The 20,824-nt window shown below is 47.7% G+C and overlaps 1 protein-coding gene across 1 annotated transcript in view; it reads left to right on the top strand.

The window, feature by feature from the left end:
- Positions 1-10,795: 10,795 nt before the first annotated feature.
- Positions 10,796-20,824, top strand: part of LOC134980475 (cysteine-rich protein 2-like) — a 166,184-nt gene continuing 156,155 nt past the window's right edge. Inside the window, exon 1 of the mRNA XM_063947318.1 lies at positions 10,796-11,141. Coding sequence (XP_063803388.1) covers positions 11,099-11,141 — 43 coding nt within the window. The 5' untranslated portion in view covers positions 10,796-11,098. The remainder of the gene's footprint in view (positions 11,142-20,824) is intronic.

Below are 20,824 nucleotides of genomic sequence, written 5' to 3' on the forward strand. Positions count from 1 at the left end.
ACAGCGTCCCCATTTTTACACATTACGGAAGGCAGATTCCCCATTTTTACACATAGCAGCAGGCAGATTCCCCATTTTTACACATAGCGTCAGGCAGTCCCCCTGTTTTACACATAGCGTCAGGCAGTCCCCCTTTTTTACACATTACGGCAGGCAGATTCCCCTTTTTACACATTGCGTCGGGCAGATTACCCCTTTTTACACATAGCGGCAGGCAGTCCCCCATTTTTACACATTGCGGCAGGCTGATTCCCCCTTTTTACACATTGCGGCAGGCAGTCCCCCCTTTTTACACATTGCGGCAGGCAGTCCCCCCTTTTTACACATTGCGGCAGGCAATCCCCCCTTTTTACACATTGCTGCAGGCAGTCCCCCCTTTTTACACATTGCTGCAGGCAGTCCCCCCTTTTTACACATTGCGGCAGGTATGCCCCCCTTTTTACACATTGCGGCAGGTAGTCCCCCCTTTTTACACAGTGCAGCAGGTAGTCCCCCATTTTTACACAGTGCGGCAGGTAGTCCCCCCTTTTTACACATTGCGGCAGGCAGTCCCCCCTTTTTACACATTGCGGCAGGCAATCCCCCCTTTTTACACATTGCTGCAGGCAGTCCCCCCTTTTTACACATTGCTGCAGGCAGTCCCCCCTTTTTACACATTGCGGCAGGTATGCCCCCCTTTTTACACATTGCGGCAGGTAGTCCCCCCTTTTTACACAGTGCAGCAGGTAGTCCCCCATTTTTACACAGTGCGGCAGGTAGTCCCCCATTTTTACACATTGCGGCAGGCAGTCCCCCATTTTTACACATTGCGGCAGGCAGGCACAAGAAAGAAGGAAAGAAGGAAAGAAAGAAGGAAAGAAAGAAAGAAAGAAAGAAAGAAAGAAAGAGAAAGAAAGAAAGAAAGAAGAATTATACTTACCCTCTCCGCTGGCTCAGGCTCCTCGGTGCAGCGTCAGAGACGATTCCCGGGCTGGAGAGAAGGAGGAGGAGGGAGGCTGAGAAGGGAGCCGCAGCAGCGCTGTGTTACTGGTGGAGGCGCTGCTGCTGCTGCCCCTCTGCTTCCCTATAGGCTGTTCTCGGAAGACAGCCTATAGGGAAGCAGAGGGGCAGCAGCAGCAGCGCCTCCACCAGTAACAAAGCGCTGCTGCGGCTCCCTTCTCAGCCTCCCTCCTCCTCCTTCCCCCGTCTGTAGTACCGCTGCTCCTCTCCTCTCCTCTCTTCGCCGGGCGGCTGTGCGCTGCGGGCAGCGGTTGCCCGCAGCGCACAGCGGCATGTAATGAGTCAGTTTGACTCATTACATGCTTGGGCCCCTGGACAGAGGCGGGCCCCAGTGCAGTGCACTGCCTGCACTGCCGGTAGTTCCGCCTCTGCAGCGACAGCTATTTGAGGGCAGATAAATTGGGTTTGGTATGAAATTACTGATGGTTGGGATGCCGGTGGTCAAATGAGCGACAGTGGCATCTCAACAATGAAGATCCCGACGTCGGAGGAGGTAAGTATTTTTACCCCCTACACTCTAACCCTAACCAACCAGGGTGGCGGCTAAGGCTAACCTTCCAGGGGTGGTTGCTAGGGCTAACCCTCTAACCCTCAGGGGATGGCGGCTAGGGCTAAATCCCCCCAATAGTGCCTAACCCTAATACTCTCTCCCCCTGGGCCCTAACAGGTACCCCCATACTTATTTTTGGGATGTCAGCTTTTGGTGTTTCGGCGCAAGTCTCCCAGAGTAGTGTCGGGATTCTGGCGTCAGTCACATGACCGCTGTCCGCCGGCTTCCCGACCGCTGGAATAAAATGATTCCTTGCATCTTATTGCTTTCTTTTTACTTTCAAAATTTTCACAAACCATTCAGCCACCCAATAAACACTTTTCATAGCTCATAATCTGCCAAACCGGTTGTCATCAATCTCTTTAAAAATATTACACTACTATATAAAGGAGAGAGGAGTGTTATTAATGACTTTTTGTGAAAATGTTATTGGTCACTGTTCTGGGCTGAATGTTATTTCAAGTTAATCCCCATAAGTGTATTGGTTTTACAATAAATACATCAGCATAGATTATTGCAAGCACATCTATCACTAAGAACAGCTGTGATGATTGCACAGCTAGAAAGCGCCTCCTCACCTCTCTCCATGGGGTAAATTTACTAAGGTGGGAGTTTTTTTTAGAACTAGTGATGTTGCCCATAGCAACCAATCAGATTCTACTTAACATTTATCAAGCTGCTTCTAGAAGATAATAGATAGAATCTTATTGGTTGCTATAGGCAACATCACCAGTTCTAAAAAAAACTCCCACCTTCGTAAATTTACCCCCATGATGGTCACTGGCAGCAGATGAGAAGGGCTGTGGTATAGCATACCGAGGCCAGGATCCCAGCGGGGAAGGGCTAGTGCAGCAAGCCCCTTGTGGGCTCGGTGGCAACCGAGTTCTATTCCCACTCTATGGGTGTTGTGGACACCCACGGGTGGAAATAGTCCCTGTTGGTCGGCATGCTGACCGTTGGGATAGTGATGGAGTTGGATGTTGTGGAGGTCATGTGACCGTCGGTCTCCTGACTGCCGGTCACATGAATACCATCCGATGAGAAGAGCTTCTGCTAATGCTTAAGTGCCACTAGGTCTGAAGTGATTTGTACTAGCTTTCAAAGTCAGGCACCAGCTACTTCTACACAGCTGCCAGACCTGATGACACCAAAGGCAGTTGCGGAGTCGTAACTTCCATTAGTTGAAGCTAGGTGGTTGTCTAGGGCAGCAGAGTTTAGGGGGCGCCTAGAACACTTAATGAGTGACATAGTGGGAGATTTATCAAAGCTTGGAGAGAGATAAAGTACCAGCCAATCAGCTTCCAACTGTCATTTTACAGGCTGTGGGCGAGATGTATCAATGGTAACAATGCAAACAAACCTCCGAAAATGCTGTTTCCGGAGGTTTGGTTGCATACTGCAGATGCACCAAGCCCCGGGATGTGATAGATTCTGGGGCTTGGGTGCAAAGGACACCGCTATCTTCAGATGATGTTGTCCTATAAAAACCTATTGGATTCTATTGCTCAACCCCTTCTGAGAGGTATCCAATCGGAACCCTTGCAGCACCCCCAGCGGCACGTGCGTCACCCACGTTACTCAAGGTATGCGCAGATAGGACGCCGGGTCACTGCTAACGAATTAGAACCAAATCCAAATCTGGTAAAAATGGCCGGCGCACATCTCTAGAAATTACTGCTCCAGGTCCTACATGTTGAGTGGAAGATAGAATACTCCCTACCGCCCGCAGGAGATCAAATCTGTCGCTGATAGCTCCTCCCGCAGCTACCGCTGGAGGATGGGTAGGGGCCCCAGTGCATTGATTGCCCAGGGGCCCAAACTACTGTTAAGACGGCCCTGGGTAGTGATACTCACTACTGGAAGCGCTGCAGGATCCACCAGAAGTCATCTTAACATCACTGCTAGGCCCAGAAGACAAAGCTGGAGCGTCGTACCAGGTAAGTTCACCACTAGATCACCAAGGACAGTTTGCTGACATTTCATCAGTGTAAACATGATAAATGCTTGATATATTGATATGATGAATGTTGACAACTTATACCCAGTGACGGACTGGGGTTCTGAAACTGCCCCCAGCATTCTAGTGCATGCACATGGCAAGGGGGCGTGGTCACTGCTCAAGGGGACACGGCCTAGCGGCATGACCCTGTCTTTCTGTATGTTGGGTGGCCAAACAGAGCTGCGGAAGTTGGAGCTGCTCGGGGAAGCCACCTGGCTCTCTGTCTGACGTGCGGCCGAGCAGAGGTGCTCGTCTTTCTCAGGGAAGGTGTGTACTCTCAGCTGCCCCCCTGCAGCTATGTAGTTACATCCTTCAATGTGACACACTAAGTAAAGATGCTTTCAGACGTAAGTGCAGAGCAAACAAATTGTAGTTTTGGAGAGAATTAAGGAGGTGGCCCAAAGTGACAGGGCAGGACTGTAGAGACAAACGTGTGTCTATCAGACACCAGAAACTGCAAATGATTGTGTAAAACATTATCTTACACATACCTAGTCTTCTCACTTCATCCCGTTGGGACCAAGTATGAACGCAAAAAGGGTTACAATTGAGTATCAAAAGACCGAGTATTAAGTGATTGAGTATCACAGACCGAGTATTAAGTGATCGAGTATCACAGACCGAGTATTAAGTGATCGAGTTTCACAGACCGAGTATTAAGTGATCGAGTATCACAGACCGAGTATTCAGTGATCGAGTATCACAGACCGAGTATTAAGTGACCGAATATCACAGACCAAATATTGAGTGATCCAGTATCACAGACCGAATATTGAGTAATCCAGTATCACAGACCGAATATTGGTGGTCATTCCGAGTTGATCGCTCGCTAGCAGTTTTTAGCAGCCGTGCAAACGCATTATCGCCGCCCGCCGGTGGTGTGTATTTCCGCTTTGCAGAAGTGCGAACGCCTGTGCAGCAGAGTGCCTGCAAACACATTTAGTGCAAAACAAGACCAGCCCTGTAGTTACTTATCCTAACGTTGGTGGGTTGGCTTTTGACGTCACACACCCGCCCTGCGTTCAGCCAGCCACGCCTGCGTTTTCCCTGGCACGCCTGTGTTTTTCTAAGCACTCCGTGAAAACGGTCAGTTTACAGCCAGAAATGCCCCCTTCCTGTCAATCTTCTTGCGGCTGCCAGTGCAAATAAAAACGTCGCTAGAACCTGTGCAATACCACAAAGGCCTTTGTACCCATACGTCGCACGTGCGCATTGCGGTCCATACGCATGCGCAGAAATGCCGATTTTTAACCTGATCACTGCGCTGCGAACAACGGCAGCTAGCGATCAACTCGAAATGACCCCCATTGCGTGATTCAGAATCACAGATTGTAGTTTTGTATTCTTTGCATATGTGTAAGTACCGTTTAGTGTTACCATTTGCACGCCAGACATGGGCACATAAGTCGGCGTACACATCAATAACCACGAGAGGTATCGGTTCTGTGCGAGCACATGGTCGCTGACTGCCCAGATAAGCCCATGTTAAAGAAAGACTGAACCATCAATGGAGGGATCTGCTCTTTCAATCTCCCTCCATGTACATATGCACTATTGTGTGACGCCTGTGCAGACTACGGCTGCTTTCTCTGTTTGCAGACATCCACGGAAACCGTCCGCAGCTTGGGGCGGGATGTACTAACCTTGCGGTACACACAGCGCATCCATACTAAATCACATATGTACTAACATATGCGATTAGTATAGCGAAGGACAGCTCCTGCGATAAGAACTGTCCTTCACGATGCCTGCCTGTCCCTGTCTCCAGGGTATCGGCGAGGGAGTTCATCTGCGTATGTGCAGAAGGACGCGGCGGCTGCAGTGCATGCTGGGAGGGATCCGATCGGATCCTTCACACAGTGCGACACGGAAAGAAGCCTATAGGCTTCTATAGTTACCTTACTCTTCGGAGCTCCGGCATCAGGGCTTTAGTACATTTGGAAATGCGGTAATCAGCGTCAGATTCAGAATCAGCCCATATATATATATATATATATATATATATATATATATATATATGATGTGCACCGGAAATTTTTCGGGTTTTGGATTCGGTTCCGCGGTCGTGTTTTGGATTCGGACGCGTTTTGGCAAAACCTCCCTGAAAATTTTTTGTCGGATTCGGGTGTGTTTTGGATTCGGGTGTTTTTTACAAAAAACCTTCAAAAACAGCTTAATCATAGAATTTGGGGGTCATTTTGATCCCATAGTATTATTAACCTCAAAAACCATAATTTCCACTCATTTTCAGTCTATTCTGAACACATCACACCTCACAATATTATTTTTAGTCCTAAAATTTGCACCGAGGTCGATGGATTGCTAAGCTAAGCGACACAAGTGGCCGACACAAACACCTGGCCCATCTAGGAGTGGCACTGCAGTGTCAGACAGGATGGCACTTCAAAAAAATACTCCCCAAACAGCACATGATGCAAAGAAAAAAAGAGGCGCACCAAGGTCGCTGTGTGACTAAGCTAAGCGACACAAGTGGCCGACACAAACACCTGGACCATCTAGGAGTAGCACTGCAGTGTCAGACAGGATGGCACTTCAAAAAAATAGTCCCCAAACAGCACATGATGCAAAGAAAAAAAGAGGCGCAATGAGGTAGCTGTGTGACTAAGCTAAGCGACCCAAGTGGCCGACACAAAGACCCAAGTGGCCGACACAAACACCTGGCCCATCTAGGAGTGGCACTGCAGTGTCAGACAGGATGGCACTTCAAAAAAATAGTCCCCAAACAGCACATGATGCAAAGAAAAAAAGAGGCGCAATGAGGTAGCTGTGTGACTAAGCTAAGCGACCCAAGTGGCCGACACAAAGACCCAAGTGGCCGACACAAACACCTGGCCCATCTAGGAGTGGCACTGCAGTGTCAGACAGGATGGCACTTCAAAAAAATAGTCCCCAAACAGCACATGATGCAAAGAAAAAAAGAGGCGCAATGAGGTAGCTGTGTGACTAAGCTAATCGACCCAAGTGGCCGACACAAACACCTGGCCCATCTAGGAGTGGCACTGCAGTGTCAGGCAGGATGGCACTTCAAAAAAATAGTCCCCAAACAGCACATGATGCAAAGAAAAAAAGAGGCGCACCAAGGTCGCTGTGTGACTAAGCTAAGCGACACAAGTGGCCGACACAAACACCTGGACCATCTAGGAGTGGCACTGCAGTGTCAGACAGGATGGCACTTAAAAAAAATAGTCCCCAAACAGCACATGATGCAAAGAAAAAAAGAGACGCACCAAGGTCGCTGTGTGACTAAGCTAAGCGACACAAGTGGCCGACACAAACACCTGGCCCATCTAGGAGTGGCACTGCTGTTTTCTAGCGAGAGGATGAACTCTTCCATCCTCATGTGAAGCTGAACTACTAGCCATGAACATAGGCCAGGTCCTCAGCCATTCCTTGCCACTCCGTGTCGTAAATGGCATATTGGCAAGTTTACGCTTTTAATTTTGATTTTTAAGTCATTTTACTGAACTTTTGTTTTTTGGATTTTACATGCTCTCTACTATGACATTGGGCATCGGCCTTGGCAGACGACGTTGATGGCATTTCATCGTCTCGGCCATGACTAGTGGCAGCAGCTTCAGCACGAGGTGGAAGTGGATCTTGATCTTTCCCTATTTTACCCTCCACATTTTTGTTCTCCATTTTTTAATGTGTGGAATTATATGCCAGTATCAATAGCAATGGCCTACTACTATATATACTGCGCACAACTGTAATGCACCACAGGTATGAATAGATAGTATACTTGACGACACAGAGGTAGGTAGAGCAGTGGCCTTCCGTACCATACTGCTATATATACTGGTGGTCACTGTCAGCAAACTGCAAAACTAAAATGCACCACAGGTATAGAATCTAGATGGATAGTATACTTGACGACACAGAGGTAGGTAGAGCAGTGGCCTTCCGTACCGTACTGTTATATATACTGGTGGTCACTGGTCAGCAAAACTCTGCACTGTACTCCTCCTATATAATATACTGGTGGTCCCCAGTCCCCACAATAAAGCAGTGTGAGCACAGATATATGCAGCACACTGAGCACAGATATTGAGTGTTTTTCAGGCAGACAACGTATACTGGTGGTCACTGTCAGCAAAACTCTGCACTGTACTCCTCCTATATAATATACTGGTGGTCCCCAGTCCCCACAATAAAGCAGTGTGAGCACAGATATATGCAGCACACTGAGCACAGATATGGAGTGTTTTTCAGGCAGACAACGTATACTGGTGGTCACTGTCAGCAAAACTCTGCACTGTACTCCTCCTATATAATACAGCTGCTCCCCAGTCCCCACAATTAAGCAGTGTGAGCACAGATATATGCAGCACACTGAGCACAGATATGGAGTGTTTTTCAGGCAGACAACGTATACTGGTGGTCACTGGTCAGCAAAACTCTGCACTGTACTCCTCCTATATAATACAGCTGCTCCCCAGTCCCCACAATAAAGCAGTGTGAGCACAGATATATGTAGCACACTGAGCACAGATATGGAGTGTTTTTCAGGCAGACAACGTATACTGGTGATCACTGGTCAGCAAAACTCTGCACTGTACTCCTCCTATATAATACAGCTGCTCCCCAGTCCCCACAATTAAGCAATAAGCAGCACAAATATTATTAATAAACGGAGAGGACGCCAGCCACGTCCTCTCCTCTCCCTAACATTTCCAATGCACGAGTGAAAATGGCGGCGACGCGCGGCTGCTTATATAGAATCCGAATCTCGCGACAATCCGACAGTGGGATGATGACGTTCGGGCGCGATCGGATTAACCGAGCCATACGGGAGAATCCGAGTATGCCTCGGACCCGTGTAAAATGGGTGAAGTTCGGGGGGGGGGAGCGGGGGTTCGGTTTCCGAGGAACCGAACCCGCTCATCACTAATATATATATATATATATATATATATATGCTAAAGTTCAGAACAGTCCCCATTCAGAACAAGCACGGCACTCCAGGACTTAGTGAGAAAGTATTTTATGTAAGCATTCAATCAGGGTATATGTACATCACCATATAGCACTGGCCATAATAACAATGCTGCATTTCGGGCCCCGCAGGGTCCCTTCGTCAGGTTATGCAAGTGCTGTGGAAGAAAAAGAAAAAACAGACATATCATTTTCATTTTCTTTTTCTTCCACAGCACTTGCATAACCTGACGAAGGGACCCTGCGGGGCCCGAAATGCAGCATTGTTATTATGGCCAGTGCTATATGGTGATGTACATATACCCTGATTGAATGCTTACATAAAATACTTTTTCACTAAGTCCTGGAGTGCCGTGCTTGTTCTGAATGGGGACTGTTCTGAACTTTAGCATATGTGTTTATTCAGCAAAGGCACACAGGTGAATGATTTTTGACTCTTTGAGTGCTGGATTCATATTGGATTTTATATATATATATATATATATATATATATATATATATATATATATATATATAAAACTGGAATTATATCCTCATACAACATACTGAAATACTAGATGAATCACTGCAATCATCTCAGACAGCAACACATGCTTATTATATGCTACCTGCATCTTCAGACCATACAACATCATTTCCCATGATGGCTTTGAATGGACTGAGGAAACATAATTAACTGAAGTGACTTTAAAGCTATTGTGACCTGAGTATCGATCACGAGAAGCTGCTCTGTGATTACCGCCTTTACCCATGCAGCTATCTGGGGATGGACATTGGAAGCAAACAATTCAAATGATGGCTGGGCTTCCACCATTGAATCGTAACTAACCATCACATCAAAAATATTCGATGGTGAAAACTATTTATATTACTAGCGCATGCGCAAAAACCCTGCAGCGCCGTTGGCAGGGTTAGAATTGAGATCGGGGGCAGGGCCCGGACTATAAGCAACAACTAACATACATGGAAGAGGGAATGGTGTGGTCTGAGGGTACACTATATACAGTCTTGCTCCTGAGTCCAGCATGCCCGGCACAGGTGGGACTGGGGAGGCCGAACTTGAGCCTAGTCAGTGTGTTACAGCTAGGCAGAGAGGAGGAAATGTACTTCTGTGTCAATGACAGATTTAATATCTTCCCGCTGGCTTACATCGCAGGCATGCGCGTGGTATACTCACCTTGACAAAGGGGCGTTGCGGCCCCGAAACGTTGGAGTTTGGTTGTGATGTATTGAATACACGGATATATACTTTAAGTCTGTGAGTGCCGCTGTCGTTTTCATTTTGCTGCTGTACTACAAGTTCCAGAGGGCACTGGAGCCAATTGTGGGATGGAGATGGAATACATCACAACCAAACTCCAACGTTTCGGGGGCTGCAACGCCCCTTTGTCAAGGTGATTAATTCACCTTGACAAAGGGCATTGCGGCTCCAAAACATTTTATTTTGCTGCTATATATATATATATATATATATATAGACTACTTTATCACCATCTAACTAAAAATAGTAGTAAAATAGTTCACTATATATAAATACAGTTATGTTGCTTTATTCCACTGGGACTGTACATATTCTTTCTCACTAGGGACCTGATTCAGAGATAGACGCAGTCCGTTGCATACTCAGCAAGATCTGCGTCCGTCTCCTGACATGCTGGGGGTCACCCAAAACAGGGCAAGGCCGCGCAGCATGTGTGATGTGCCGCCTCCTGATGCGTCAACAATTACATTGTGGATGCATGGAATTAAGGTTGACCCCTATCTATCTATGCAATTTTTTTAATTAGAGCGGCTGCGTGTGACGTCATGCGGCCGCACCGAAAAAGCTCCCGGCTCGCCCAGCACGGCCCGCCACGCCCACGAAACACTGCGTCACCGTCCTCTGAACGCTCGCCGCTGTCAATCATCTTACGGCCGCATCCAGTGTGCATGCGCAAACCAGACGGACGTGGCCGCTGCGTACGGACGCGTGGCTGCGTCCGTCTCTGAATCAGCCCCTATAGTCACAAAAACAGCCAGTCTCTCTGAGTCTGACCAACACTGGACATAGATGAGGATATAGCGGTCACTGCCTGGTGTGGTGGTAATACCAATGCAGCTTCTAATAAATGTTGTAACTCACATTCACAACTGACTATGGCTGTTTATATTATTGTGTGTACTACTGCTCATTATTATTGCTTGCTGTGTGAGTGACTACTGCAGCAGCAGAGTGAGGTCTAGGCTCTGATTGGCTCTCTGAGTCAGTGAGAGCCAGTCAGAGCTAGCAGTGGGCCCTGTTGCCTAGCAGCAGCCTAGAGAGAGGGGAGGGAGTGAGGGGACTGAGCAGGCTCATGTCTGAGGTTCTGCACCCTCATTGTGGAAGATGGCATTCTGACAGACAGTAGCCGGCAGCAGCAGCAGCAGCAGCAGTAGCAGCAGCCGGGGGATAATGCAGGGCGGGGTCGGCGAGCCATGCCAATGGGAGCATTAGGAATACGGAGTAGGAGGAATAGCAGGAGCAGGGAGTGAGTGGAACTGCTTGTCACTGACACAAGTCTCCATAGAGCGTGCTGGGAGACAGCGCCAGCAGCAGCAGCACATCAGCCGCAGCCATGGCATCCAAGTGCCCGAAATGTGACAAGACGGTGTACTTCGGTAAGCCGCAGCTTCTGCCCACCCCGGGAATGTAGTGATGGGGATTGCACCTGTGCACCTGATGTCAGCATCCTCTGTACCCATCATCCAGGCTGTGTATATGTATATATTATGTATATGTGCTGTCCTGGGAATGCTGCTTGCCCAGTGCTGCCCACACATACTGTACTGCTGTAGTTCTGCGCGGTTGGTATCACCACCCTGGGCTGTGCCGCTGCCACAGTGACGCTCTCTCTGGTCCAGATGCACACAGGCTGCGCACAGCAGGATATCCTCAGCTGCTGGTCTGTGATTGCCTCTGGGTACAGTGTAATGGGCACTGACAGGGCTCTGTGATTACGGTGAATGAATAGACTGGGCACTGACAGGGCTCTGTGATTACGGTGAATGAATAGACTGGACACTGACAGGGCTCTGTGATTACGGTGAATGAATAGACTGGGCACTGACAGGGCTCTGTGATTACGGTGAATGAATAGACTGGACACTGACAGGGCTCTGTGATTACGGTGAATGAATAGACTGGGCACTGACAGGGCTCTGTGATTACGGTGAATGAATAGACTGTATTACGGATTCAGCTGTGAGACAGATCGGAGAGTTTGGAGGATAGGTGCAGAATGGTGTGGAAGGGAATTCCTCTATGGTGCTGTTTGCAGCTGCTGGGGTGTGTCTGGAAATAGTGTGTACAGTGTGTGATGTGTACATTATATCTTCTTGTTTATTTATATTTGTGATAGAAAATCAGCTGTATTCCAGCAGGTACTGTAGATAGATATATATATATATATATATATATATATATATATATATATATATATCTAAGCTGTGCTTCTTGTTAGCTGTGTACAAAGTGATGCGTGTCTATTTATCAATGCTTGCAGTGAGATAAGGTGGAGAGAAAGTACCAGCCAATCAGCTCCCAACTGTTATGTTATATGAAAAATGACAGGAGCTGGTTTGTTTGCAGTTTGTCTCTCTCCACTTTATCTCACTTCATGCTTTGGAAATTTGGTACCACCCCCAAATTAATAATAATAATAATAAAAAAAAAACAACATCTTGACTTTCGTCATCCCGTTTGCAAATGACAAATGACTGACAGGTTCTGTAGCAATGGCGTCCTCTCCGTTGGCTATACCTTCTTTACTATCTGCCTGCTTAAAGAAAATATACCGAGCTGGTAACCCTCAATATGTAATTTATTAAAAGTACACAAAAGTATCATCAGTATAAACAAAGTGATAAACAGCAAAAAAAAAAAAAAAAAATCAGGAATATGAATAATAACACTTAATGGCATCGGAATCACCAGCCAGAATAGCTCAATAGGTTAATAGGTAAATTCGGCCATTCTGGCTGGTGATTCAATAGGCAGCTTTTTGAGATGTATGTTTATCCCATTATTTAATTCTAAGTATAGTGCTCTCCCCAGCGATGCCTTTTTGTGTGTTTATATTATAACCATATTTCTGAATGTTCGGCTTCAACAATTGTTTTTATGTAAGCATAATATTGTTTTAAGTAGCAACACTTATACCCCCATTTTACACCGCCGCTAAAAACCCGGGAGTGGCACAGTGTAAAATGGTTTTCCCGGATCCAGTTACCCGGGAGTTGCGGTGCACCTATTCACTGCATAGTGAAGAGGAGGCGATTGGAGATCATCTGATCTCACAGCAATGCCTCCGTATGTGTCGGTGGTGATGTCATCAACCTGGCATGTTGCCTGGTCGGGCTATCTGTCTGAAAGGGGTCTCGCTGATTTACATCCGGGAAGCAGCCGTGCACAAATCCTGGGTGCGACTCGGCTTTTGGGTATAAATGTACCTGGTTATCTCCTCACTATGTAATGTTTATACAGGTGCAATCTATGCTCAGGTGTTGTCATTAGACCAAGGGCTGCTATTGGCTATTGGACATTTAAATTCTGAGCCAGTTGTCTCCAGACCACACACTGCGGTTTTCTTTCTAAGAAACCCCCATGTTTTAAAGGGGATGACCGCATGAGGGTGATCCGATTATGGGAGCATGATCTGCTGGTACCCTGTAAAGTTACAATTACCTGTCACTGCAGTTACCTATCATTTTGGGCAAACTCCCTCCCTCCCATGGTCTAGCCTGCCAGCCCTCTCTAAAACGGAAGGCGTTCAATATGCCGGTTGTCGGGATTCTGGCTGTCCAACTCGGGAATCCCGACACCCGGAGAAATTCTGGCGGTTGAAATCCCGACTGCCAGCTGACATCCCAACCCGTGGCCGACATCCCCACTCGGGTGATGGTGGTCCACGGCACCACCGGAGGACCGGTCCCGAAGCGTGGGGAGCGCAGCGAGAATTTCTAATGGACTCAGGTCCTTATTCAGTATGCATTCTCATTTTCCCATCTTTCGGGCCAGTGCGCACATGCACGACATGTTCTACACGGGAAATTGTGATTGCAACGCAGTGATGTGAATGGCAGAGGTGTTTACCGGGTGGTCGGGGCCGGCAACGCGTCGTTGCAGGGGCGTGTTGTAGAAAATGCGTGCGGTTGCGGGCCATTTTCGGAGGGGCTGCGTGACGTCACATGCGGTCGCTGTGAACAGAAAAAATGGTGGAGGTCTGACTGCATACGCAGGCTAGCTGCTTTTGCAGGGGGTCAACCCTAATTTCAGGTTCTGCAATTGAATTGTGATTGCATCGCTGGCTAACGATTAGCATGCTGGGCGGCCCACAGCATGCGATTCTCGGCAGTTGCAGTTTTGCGTTTTCCTGAGCTAAGTGGAGTACCAACAGGACACCTCCCTTTCACTGCACTCACTCAGCTAGCGGTAAGGACTCTCTTCAGGGGCTCCAGACATACGGGGGAAGGTTGAGTAATGGCACTGAACTTGGCTCCTGTGCTCAGGATAGGACAATCACAAGTGAATTTTTACACAGAGGTCATCTCCAGCTATCCACAGTGCACACTGGGGGTCATTCCGATCCGATCGCTCGCTGCAGTTTATCGCAGCACAGCGTTTGGGTTGGAACTGCGCATGCGCTGCAGTGCGCCGGCGCATGCCAGACGGCCGAAGACCGTCGTTGCCTTGCGATCGCTTCTGGTCGCTGGGCGGGAGGGGGGCTAGACGGCGGCGTTAAGCCGCCGTCGGGGGGGGGGGGCGCGGCGGATGCGTGACGTCACATGCAGCCGCTACGACCCGAGGCAGCGAAGAGGTTCTCCCGGCCAGCCGCAGGAGCTGCGCTGGCCGGGAGTAACTCCTGAGATGCAAAAGCATTGTCGCTGTGCGATGCTTTTGCATTTCTGCAGGGGGGGCGGCACTGACATGCGGGACGGACTAGCCCTGTGCTGGGCGTCTCCCCGCATGTCTGAGTGCCTGATCGTAGCTGTGCTAAATTTAGCACAGCTACGATCAACTCGGAATGACCCCCACTGTGCCATACTACTACATTCACCTTTGGCAGTTGGAGATTCAATCTCTTCAAATTGGCACTATATCACTAGAGTTACTAAGTGCCGATCCAGTAGTCTGATAGTATTCCAGTGTAATTGCCTTATGGTATTTTCAGTTGATTCTTTATAGTGTATGTTTATATTATTGGTGACTGGTAACATCATTGCAACCATCACACTGTTTATACTTTTAAACTGATGATAGTATTGTGTGTTTTGTAATTAATTCTGTTTTTTCATATGGAACATATGGCCTTATTCAGTATTGATCACATCAGCACACGCGCAGCAGCCGTACTGCACGTGTGCACACAGCGAGATGTGATCGCATCTCACTTATGCAAACGCCTCTCCCTCACTGACAGGCAGAGGCATTCGCACGGCATCAACGCGGCTTTGCAGGAGCGGCGTGTCGTCGGAAACGGGGGCGGCTGCGTGACGTTACGGGCGCCTGCTGCGACCCCAAAAATAGCCGGTCTGTGCCTGCCTTTGCAGCCTGGTTGCGGAGGCAGGGGAGCATCCACAATTCAGCGATGCAATCGCAGTTGAATTGCAGTCGCCGGGCGACCCCCAGCATGCCATCGCAGCCAGTTGCAGTTTTGCTGAAATGGCAAAACTGCAACTGAAGCTGAAAAAGGCACATAGGGCCTAATTCAGTAAGGATTGCAAATTCTGCCATGCTGGGGGCCGTCCATCGCAGGGCAAGACCGCCCAGCATGCTGACCGCCGCCTCCCCCCCTTCAACAAGCAGAAATTGCGATGCTGGTTAGCAGAAATTAAGCATGCCTCCTGCCGGCGCAGCTTAGCTGCACCCGCAGGAGGCCCGTCGCCATGTTTCCGATCGCAGCGGCTGCGTGTGACGTCATGCAGCCGCTGCAATCACGCCCCCACCATTCCCCCGTTTTGCGCCGTACCGCCCCTGTTTGCTGCCCTCCGCAACGCTCCATCTCCACCTGGGAAATGGAGCATTGCCGCCCCTGACCCGCGACCGCCTCTGCCCGATTAACAGGCAGAGCCGATCGCATTCCCCCCCCCCCCCCCCCCCGCAGAAAATGCAGGCGCATGCGCAGGACATCCGCATCTTTTTTGTCATTTTTGCAGTAAATTGGTCACGGCCATCCAACCTGAATTAGCCCCATACTGCGCACTTTTGAGATTTATTTTTTTAATTGCATTTTTTAATGTGAAATATTTTTCAGAGATACTATATGCCGTAGGAGCTGCAATGTATTCCTTATGAGAGGAAATCACACGGTTTGACAGTTAAATGATTCTGATATCTCATAGCTCCTGAAATGTATTGCTTTGGGCCCTCATTCCGAGTTGTTCGCTCGCTAGCCGCTTTTCGCAGCAGTGCACACGCTAAGCCGCCGCCCTCTGGGAGTGAATCTTAGCTTAGCAGAATTGCGAACGAAGTATTCGCAATATTGCGAAAAGATTTTTCTTAGCAGTTTCTGAGTAGCTCCAGACTTACTCTTCCACTGCGATCAGTTCAGTGCTTGTCGTTCCTGGTTTGACGTCACAAACACACCCAGCGTTCGCCCAGACACTCCTCCATTTCTCCAGCCACTCCCGCGTTTTTCCCAGAAACGGCAGCGTTTTTTCACACACTCCCATAAAACGTCCTGTTTCCGCCCAGAAATACCCACTTCCTGTCAATCACACTACGATCACCAGAACGAAGAAAAATCTTGTAATGCCGTGAGTAAAATACCAAACTTCTTAGCAAATTTACTTGGCACAGCCGCAGTGCGAACATTGCGCATGCGCAATTAGCGGAAAATCGCACCGATGCGAAGGAAAATAACGAGCGAACAACTCGGAATGAGGGCCTTGGTGTTTAGAACCCTCACTGTGTGGTTGCCATTGGAGCGATGCTTTATTACTCTGTATTACATGGTGACAGGAATGTTGAAGACAGTTTATTTAATTGGGATTTCTCTGTCCACTTCTCTAACAGGATAACCACCGTCCGTACTTATGAACTCACAGTTTTGGGAATGAGCTACACTGCCAATCAGTGTCAGACTGGGGTATGGAGGGCCCACCGGGAAAATGCTGCGGTAGGGAGGGACCATTACAGGGGTGTGGTCAGCCTCCAGAGGGGTGTGGCCAGCCACCCCAGAAGCTTTCCAAATCATTAGATTAGAGAGTGCATGGTCTTGGCCCTTTCATAAATATATATATATATAGTAAATACAGCTAGTCTATGAATGATAGTGTACCAGAGTAATAACAGCAATGCACTGTAGGAAATAAATCATAGTCATGCGCTTTATGATGTAACATATGTATAATGTATAATACAAGTGCACTGTCTGGAACCTGATCCCTAGAGGAGGGGGTGGGCCCTCAGGCAGTGGAAACAATCGGAGGTTCCCCCTTTACCCCAATTGGTCCAATCCGACCCCAGTCCCAATTATAAATATATGACTATCCACCATGACTAATCCTATGTGCACATATGAAATGCTGAGATGCAGCGATATGAATTAGGATGCCAAATTCTTATAAAACGGGTTCCCTATGTCAGTAGTGTCCAACCATTATTCCCCCCCCCCCCTTCCCCCGACCCCCCAGTTCTAGTGTGGAGGACTCTTAGTTGAATTCATCTTCATCATTTTAGCATTTATGTTGTTGTTTGTAAGCTCCATTTTGAAATCACCTTTTTCATTTGTCTTGAGGGCCGATTCAATTGTTATCCACATCCGTGTGCACCCGCCCGCAGCTATTCAATTGTTTCTGCCGACAGGCAGAGGCAGTCTCGTAGCGTGCCAACGGCGTTAGAACGCCTTTGGCGAGGCGCGGTCCGGACAACGGAGGCGTGTCCGGACCATCGGGTGGCGGGCCGCGGCGGCTGCGTAACGTCACACGCAGCCACTGCGACCCGGGATGCTGCATGTAGTGGCCTGCCACAGCGCGCAGAAGCTGCGCTGGCAGGGAGATGCTCGTCAGGTACAAAAGCATCGCCGCCGTGCAATGATTTAGCAGCTGTGCTGGGGGGCGGAGTAGGGACCTGACATGCGGGGCGGACTAGCCTTGTACTGAGCGCATGTCTGTGCAATTGATCACAGATGTGCTAAATGTAGCACATCTATGATCAGATCTGAATTAGGCCCCATGTGCACTGCAGGTGGGGCAGATATAACATGTGCAGAGAGAGTTAGATCTGGGTGGGGTGTGTTCAAACTGAAATCTAAATTGCAGTGTAAACATAAAGCAGTCAGTATTTACCCTGCACAGAAACAAAATAACCCACCCAAATCTAACTCTTTCTGCACATGTTATATCTGCCCCACCTGCAGTGCACATGGGGCCTAATTCAGATTTGATCGCAGCAGCAAATTTGTTAGCAGTTGGGCAAAACCATGTGCACTGCAGGTGGGGCAGATGTAACATGTGCAGAGAGAGTTAGATTTGGGTGGGGTGTGTTCAAACTGAAATCTAAATTACAGTGTAAATGTAAATATAAAGAAGCCAGTATTTACCCTGCACAGAAACAAAATAACTCGCCCACATCTAACTCTCTCTGCACATGTTATATCTGCCCCACCTGCATTGCACATGGGGGGTCATTCCGAGTTGATCGCTCGCTAGCAGTTTTTAGCAGCCGTGCAAATGCATTGTCGTCGCCCACCGGGGAGTGTATTTTCGCTTTGCAGAAGTGCGAACGCTTGTGCAGCAGAGCGCCTATAAAATCTTTTTGTGCAAAACAAGACCAGCCCTGTAGTTACTCTTTGTGTGCGTTGATTCTAACGACGGAGGGACGGCCTTTGACGTCACACACCCGCCCAGCGAACGCCCAGCCACGCCTGCACCCTCTTCCTGTCAATCTCCTTGCGTTCGGAATTGTCGTTAGAACCAGTGCAAAACCTCAAAGGACTTTGTACCCGTACGACGCGCGTGCGCATTGCAGTGCATACGCATGCGCAGATTAGCCATTTTTTTCACTGATCGCTACACAGCGAACAACGGCAGCTAGCGATCAACTTGGAATGACCCCCATGGTTTTGCCCAACTGCTAACAAATTTGCTGCTGCGATCAACTCTGAATTACCCCTATTGTTTTGCCTACTAGAGAACAATTTTGCTGCTGCGATAAGGTCTGAATTAGGCCCAATAAGTGGTGTTATAAACTACAGAATTGTTATAAGACAACATTCTGATGTATTTATATATATATATATATATATATATATAAGATTGTATGAACACTGTAAATAATTCACGGGATAACATCTCTGCTGTGATTGTATTTATTACAGACAAATACTGTACGGACACTGTATGCAGTAATTTGAAATCTAATTTCTTAGCTATGAAACACAGTCTCTATTTCTTTATTTTATATTGCATGTTTTCATAATATTTGTTATTAAAAATATATAATGAAGGTTATATTTTATTGATTATGCTCCACATTGGACAAATCTTTTTTCTATCCTCCCTTGTTTTGTATGGAACTTTTTGTTAGTGGTAACACCCCCTGTTACTGTATTTGGATTGAAATAGAATAAAGGACCATTAGAGGCTGATTTTTTCAGTCAACACTTTTTACTTATATGTCCCGTGGGATTGGTATCACACAAGCACTTGGTAAACTGCAGTATTAACTTAGCATGGATCCCTAATGAGAGAATTTGCAAGTTGAGTGATTATCGAAGGATTGCGCATGTGCAGCGTTTGCTTTGTGCATGTGTGAGGGGTAATAGCAACAGAAATTGCATATAGATCATAATCGTAATGTAGCCGCTGTTTAACTGACAGGAAGCCGGCGTTCCTGGGCGGAAACCTGACGTTTTCTGGGTGTGTCAGAAGAAACGCAGGCGTGCCCAGGCGTTTCTGGGGGAGGGTCCCTGACGTCAGCGCACACCACTTCCAGGCCGTCTCAGTCGCAGATTAGTTACAGCCTCAGACCTACTTACATTTGCTCAGACCGCAAAAAATCTTTGACGTTCTGGAAATTGCGTATGCATCTGCGAGTGGATAGCGATCTGTGATGCATTCGCAGACTTGCAGGGGACATTTTTTCTTCCTGTCTTCCTTTCTACTCGCAGACAACTGCAATTTCTCAGGATAACGATCCATGCTGAATTAGGCCCTGAGTTTCCTGTTTTGTTATTCTTACATCTTGGGGGTCAGTCCGACCTGATCGCACGCTGCCGTTTTTCGCAGCGCAGTGATCAGGTCACTACTGCGCATTCGTATGCACCGCAATGCTCAGGCGCGTCGTACGGGTACAAAGCGGATCGTTGCTGGGCAATGGATTTTACGAAGAATCCATTCGCACGGCTGATCGCAAGGAGATTGACAGGAAGAAGGCGTTTATGGGTGTCAACTGACACTTTTCTGGGAGCGGTTGGAAAAACACAGGCGTGTCCAAGCGTTTGCAGGGTGGGTGTCTGACGTCAATTCCGGGACCGGACAGGCTGAAGTGATCGCAAGGGCTGAGTAAGTTCTGAGCTACTCAGAAACTGCAAAAACTATTTTTGTACCGCTCGGCTGCACATGCGATCGCACCCTTACACAGCAAATATACGCTCCCCAGTGGGCGGCGACTATGCGTTTGCACGGCTGCAAAAATTAGCTAGCGAGCGATCAACTCGGAATGACCGCTTTAGTTGGTCATACAGTAACTTTCAGTCCATTTAGATTCAGTAAGTATCTGGACTTTTGTGTAACATGTTTACATAATATACACACATAATTGCTGAAAGACCCAGGCAATGCATTTTCGTCTCTTGTGTCTTCTGTACAATTCATTTACTAGCACGGAAAAAAAAAAAAAAACATTTTTACATCTCAACTCCATGCAAAAAGCCATTTTTTATAATAATTTATTTCTTTGCAGTTTCTGTCCTGTCAAACTAAAGGCCTTACAGCTTATTGCATTGACTGCCAGTGACTGTTCTATAGAATGATAACGTGCTGGAAGAAAAGTACCCCTATAATATATGGGGGTTTTAAAGCTATGATTGTGCACATACAGATATGTCCTCATACTCTGTAGTTAGGGACAGGCTCAACAGCCCCTGTCAGAGCGCTAGGTCTTGGACGACTACGCAGAGTGTCTTAGTCGCTTAAAATATGCTTCTTATTCGCTTTAAAAAAATAAATAGAATGTAAGTGACAAAACTACTGTGCTATATTACACTGATCAATGTGATGTGTGACATTTGTATATCTGTGTGCAAATGAGTCTGAGTCTGTATACAAAGCGCTACACTGCAGTGGCTACGTCTTTCTCA

This window comes from Pseudophryne corroboree, chromosome 12 (genome assembly GCF_028390025.1).
Source record: "Pseudophryne corroboree isolate aPseCor3 chromosome 12, aPseCor3.hap2, whole genome shotgun sequence".
NCBI classification, from domain to species: domain Eukaryota; kingdom Metazoa; phylum Chordata; class Amphibia; order Anura; family Myobatrachidae; genus Pseudophryne; species Pseudophryne corroboree.